Source organism: Gavialis gangeticus, unplaced genomic scaffold (genome assembly GCF_001723915.1).
Source record: "Gavialis gangeticus isolate Ggan-Ray unplaced genomic scaffold, GavGan_comp1, whole genome shotgun sequence".
NCBI lineage: Eukaryota > Metazoa > Chordata > Crocodylia > Gavialidae > Gavialis > Gavialis gangeticus.
Genome location: NW_017728964.1, coordinates 14,558,037 through 14,563,061, shown reverse-complemented (window position 1 = coordinate 14,563,061; position 5,025 = coordinate 14,558,037). Strand labels below are relative to the sequence as shown.

The following is a 5,025-nucleotide window of genomic DNA, read 5'->3' as shown; positions in this document are numbered from 1 at the left end:
CCCCCCCCCCCCCCCCCCCCCAACAAAGATGTAACACAGACCCTTACGGTACCATAATGTGCTCCTTGTTTGTGCTGCAGGTGGGAAGAGATGAAGGACTTGGGCCCCTTGACTAGACCGAAGCAGCAGAAGGTGTTGTGCTTCTTTCTATGGGAGCTGCTTTAGTCTCAGTGAGAAGTGGCTGTTGGATCTGGAGAGACTGGACCGACCCATGTTGTTTCTGAATAAAGCAGTGCTGTTTCCTGTGACCAGTTCTGCATTGCTGGGAGTGGAGGAAGGCCCATGTGAGACTGTCAACCTGACAGTGGAATTGGGGTCAAGTAATCCAAATGGAGCAGGCAGAAAAAGCACCCCCTCCTCCCCTGCCCTGTCCCTCTCTGTCTCTTGCCTTTGCTTCTCTCGGTGTGTTGAAATTCAAGCCTTTTCTCAGCTGTCTTCTGAGACAGTCTGGCGGCCTGGAACAAGGTCTGGGTGCTGCAATTGAGTGCCCAGTTCCATCCACCGTTGTAAAATGCTACCCAGAGCCAGGCTGGTCTCTGCTCTGTGTGGTCTGGCAGTGGATACTTCTACTGGGGGAGAGGGAGTGGAGGGAGCAGTCTAGATTGCTCATTGTAACTCAGGAGGCTTTTGCAGGGGAACTCCTGGTTCATTGCACTTGTCTGTTTTCAGTCACTGGAGTCTTGCTAATGAAAGGCACAGGTATCCGTTAACAGCAAGCACTCAGAGCTGGCCTTTGCTCCAAGCTCTGGGGTTGATTTTTATACATGTAATTAACAGCATTAATTACTGTTTTAATGAGAGCAGGTCCCTTCACTTGGCTCCTGTTGCCTATGCGATTCTGCAGTGGAGCTGCAGTTTGCAATGAGTGCAGGAAGGAGGGGCACCGTGCTTGGAGCCTGGGCCTTGGGCATGCACCGTGCAGAGAGGCAGGCTATTGTTAGAGTGTGCCAGTCTTGGGGATGAGTGTTCGGGGCCACAATAGCTGCACGGCTGTGTTGTATTTGAAGCCTCTTTCATGGCTCAGTGACTCCAGCCGGGCCGTCGGGGTTGTTCCACGTATGGTAATAAGCCTTGCCATTTGTTTTCTGTTTTCCCCATACAGAGCTTGTTCCCTGAACTACGTGGGCGTCTGCACAATTTGTAGATGTAATAAAGCAGAGTGGCCATAGGAGGCCTTTCTGTCGGCCCCTTTGATACTGTGCATTTCTTCCCCACTGCTCTCTCTCTCTATTGGTTCACAGGAACCTGCTCCCTATTCATTGGGCCTGACATGCCCCATTCTCCCCCCATTTTTTTCTACAAAGCAAAACGGAGCTTTGTACCATCTGAATGAACTTCAAAGTGGCTGGAAGGGGCACCCAGGGTTCCTGGCACTTGTCATTGTCTCCCAGCCTGGCCAGCATTTCCCTTCAGGTCTAATTACTTCCAAATGCTCCAGAATGCTTTGAAGAAAATCAGAGGGGAGGGGGAGGCATGAGGGAAAGGTAGAGGAGGGAAAAGGAAACGCTGAGGGGAGGGAGCAGAATGCAGGCTCTGAGGGAGAGCAGTTTCCTGAGGCACCCAAACATGACTGGCCTGGGAATGTGGATGCCAGTGGCGGTAGAGCCTCAAATGCCCTGCGGGCTGCTGCTCTCAGCAATGCCTTTCTGTTGAAAGCAGCCCCTGGCCCTAGGGCCAGACCAAACCAGAAGGGGAAATGCTGCAGCAAGGTTCTGTAGGGGGCAAGAGAGATGCAGATGAGTAGCATAGCTAAAGGTCAGAGCTGCAGTGGATTACGCTATGACCAGGGGGGCTCGTCAGGCCCCGGCGGATTACTCTATGACCGGGGGGCTCATCAGGCCCCAGTCTCTGTCAGTGAAGTGTGCTGGCCTTGCTGCCGCTCCTCTGAACTCTGCTGCTGCTGGGGGAGTCTCTGTTCTTTGCATGTCCCTGGGGACATGTCTGTGCAAGTCGGCATCAGTACAGCAGCTTGACACAGCAACACCCCACCTGGTCTACCAGGTGCTGCTGTGCTGTGCTTGGCAGGCTGTTGAGGGGGTACCATGAAGTCAGGCAAATGCAGGGTAGCTTACGTATCTATCTGCCTTCTGATACGCAGTTGAGCCAGTTTAAGGGCAGCCACTGCTAACCTGAGTGCTTGGGCCCCGCAGCTGAGGCCCATAGCACATGTGCAGTGCCTGAGGTACAGGGCTGATGCTGGCTACTCCACTGACTCTTTCCTTTATTGCCGCTAGAGGGCATGGGCAGTGTCTTGTGCTGCTGTTCAGCTTGCAGATGGTAGTTCTTTAGCCTGTGCTTGAATGCTAATTGGATGCTGCTGGGTGAGGCCATGGCCAGGGCATGAACACTGCAAGCACCTGGCACAGCCCTTGGGAAGCAGACAAAAGCCTCAGCAGCAGTAACAAGCAGTGCCCAGCTGCTGGGTTCACGGCACGTGGGCAAGGGCTGCTGCCAATTCATTGTCCTGCACAGGGGAAGCATGGCTGTGACTTCACGCCGTGCAGGGATCCCTGCAATTCCTGGCAAGGGCACTGCGTACCTGCAGTGGGGACAGGCAGCAGTCACGGGCTGGGAGTTTGGTTTGGCTGGATTTCCCAAACAGGCTTTCTTAGCAGGTTCAGTGACTTGCTGCCCCTATTGCAGTGGCTCATGGAGTGATTGCTGGTAGGCATGCACCATTCTGTCTTGGGCTACCAGCAGCAAGTTGTGTGCATGACCCTGGAGACCTGGACAAGGGCAGGATGCAGGAAAATGCCCTGTGGGAGGAGACAGCAAGATCCAACACCCGTTACTGGGTCTGCCACGTGAGGATGAGCTCATCATGTGCCTGGGTACCAGCCCTACCCTTCCTGCTGCCAGGGCAGAAGCAGCCAGCAACTGGGCCCAGGGGTCAGTGCCCTGAGCACTCTGCTTAACCAGCAAAGGGCAGGAGCACCAGCATTGCTCCACACTGGGAGGGAGCTCAGTGGCCCCTCTGTCTTCCCAAAGACCCCTGAGGGCAGAGCACAGCTGGAAAGCTGCTCCCGGGCCAGCCTCCCACTTCCCAACAGAGCCAGGCTTGGCAGCCTGGTTCTGCCCATGTGTCAGGTTTCTTATTTCAGCTTCCCCCTTCCCTGCCAGCAGAGGGGCCGGGCTGTCCCGTGATGTGGGATTCTCACACATGCTGTTTGTTATTCTGTCCCTTTTTAAGAGTTTTCCTTTCGTTCTACAAAGATTTAAAGGAGAGGGTGGGGGAAGCAGAGCAAGTCTTTGAAGCAACTTGACTTTCGATGATTAATTGCAGCAAGGAGCCTGCACCAGGGCGGGAGACTTATTTTTGATTTATTGATGTTTCTTTGTGAGAACAAATTTATAGCAGAGGGGAAGCAGCTTCTGAGAGGAATATCAAATGGTTAAAAGGTTCCAAGCACTCTTTGATGTCGCAGCCGGAGGAATGCTGGAAGGGCTCAGGGAGAGGCACTGTTTATTTATAAAATAAAGATCAGGTACCTGCTCTTGGCACAGCCTGCAGCTGAGCTCCTGCTTAACAGCTCAGACAGCAGAAAGGCCTGGAATTGGACTTTAAACCTCGACCGCAGCAGCCCACTGAGGTGACGGGAGCCCACAGCTAGGGAAAGGTTTCCAGCTGCTCACTCTTTCCACACGCCCCCGAAGAAGCAGCACCTGTTTCTCACATTGGATGAGGCGGCAGAAAGACCTTGGCTGAGCTGCAAGCAGGAAGCTGCCAGTACAGGCAGGATGCCCTGCTCCAGGCACGCAGGCTGCAGGAGCAGCCCTAGTAACATAGCATCTCCTTTGTAGCTGCTGATTCTTGCCCTGCTCAGTGAGAAGGGGAAGACAGCAGTACTGCCCCCGTAGTGGACCCGTGCTGGAGATGCCGGGGCAGAGGTCTGGTGTCAGCGCTGCTGGATGCCCTAGGAGGCTTCTAGAAGTCCAGGAGCTGGGGGAGAGCAGCAGCTGCTTCAGCTCCCTGCAGTACAGCCACAGCCTGTAGCTGCAGGGTGTTATGTCTCCCCACCCCCGGGCCGGGAACCACCTACCAGCTGCGGCAGCACTTTCTCCACGTGCTCGACGTCCACCCGCGCCAGGTCCTCGGCCCGAGCCTGGCGGGCAGCTCGCACGGCGGCCTCTGCAACAGGGAAGGTCGTGGGCAGCTGGCCTGGGCTGGGCGGGAGCCGCCAGGGGCAGCGCCTGCGCGAGGGCTTCCGAGGCCCAGCCCGGCACGGGCCGAGCACCCGCTTCTCCCCGGCAGGGGCTCCCCCCCTCACCTCGCACGAAGACCTTCAGCATCTCAGCCAGCAGCGCCAGCGCCTCCCCGCCCACTGCGGGAGAGCGGCAGTGAGCGGCGCGGCCGGGCTGGGGGCCTCCCGCCACGGCCTGGCCCCCGCCTCACCCCTACCCTTGTCCTTGCCCCTGGTACCGCGCGTCCTGTCGTCCCGGAAGTGCCGGCGCAGCAGCTTGTTCACCGTCTCCTGCGGGGGGAAGGGGGGGTGTCACAGGCGTCGGCGGGGAGGGGACCCGAGAGGAAAGAAGACAAGACCCCCGCGCGGACCTTCCTGAACCCGGCCCCGTGCTCTTCCCGCTCCTCCATCCCGCGCCTGGCTGGCCCTGCCCTCCCCCTCTTCCTATAGGCGGGACATCCCCCGAAGGGGCGGGACGTCTGGCGCCGCGCTGCCCCCTGGGAGCCGCAGTTGCGGGCGCCGCTCCGGGCGGAGAAATGAGCGCTTCCGGGGTCATGAGAGGCTTCCGCTGGCGGGGCATGTCGGGAGGGACAGGCCGTGCAGCCAGGCTGCTAAGGGAGCGGGGAGGCTGTGTGGCCCCGGGTCTTGTCGCCCCACTGTCGTGAGGCGTCTTCCGACCCCTTTTCCTGCCCCCGGGGCCTCTGTAGAGGTGGGGCCGCGCTAGGCCTCTGCGCCACACCTCCCGGCGTGCCTCGCGACGCCGGCCCCACTACAGCTCCCACCATGCCCCGCTCTTCCTGGTTACCGGCGCGTGCTGCCGCCCGGGTGCCGCGTCCCTGGGGCC

At 58.3% G+C, this 5,025-nt stretch overlaps 3 protein-coding genes across 5 annotated transcripts in view; 2 read left to right on the top strand and 1 right to left on the bottom strand.

Annotated features, from left to right (window-relative positions):
• The window catches only part of ASPSCR1 (ASPSCR1, UBX domain containing tether for SLC2A4), a 67,792-nt gene extending 67,585 nt beyond the window's left edge, over positions 1-207 (top strand). Inside the window, exon 14 of the mRNA XM_019503792.1 lies at positions 81-207. Coding sequence (XP_019359337.1) covers positions 81-94 — 14 coding nt within the window. The 3' untranslated portion in view covers positions 95-207. The remainder of the gene's footprint in view (positions 1-80) is intronic.
• Positions 195-5,025, top strand: part of LRRC45 (leucine rich repeat containing 45) — a 13,151-nt gene continuing 8,320 nt past the window's right edge. For all 3 annotated transcript variants that reach the window (XM_019503768.1, XM_019503760.1, XM_019503778.1), the window contains exon 1: positions 195-320. In XM_019503768.1, the coding sequence (XP_019359313.1) occupies positions 212-320 (109 nt within the window). In that variant the 5' untranslated portion in view covers positions 195-211. The remainder of the gene's footprint in view (positions 321-5,025) is intronic.
• On the bottom strand, positions 3,906-4,663 carry CENPX (centromere protein X). The gene is made up of 5 exons (XM_019503811.1): positions 4,553-4,663; positions 4,421-4,472; positions 4,269-4,322; positions 4,041-4,129; positions 3,906-3,940 (listed from the first exon to the last, which is right to left on the bottom strand). Exons 1-5 carry the CDS (start codon positions 4,589-4,591, stop codon positions 3,926-3,928), a joined length of 249 nt encoding a protein of 82 aa, XP_019359356.1. The 5' UTR covers positions 4,592-4,663; the 3' UTR covers positions 3,906-3,925.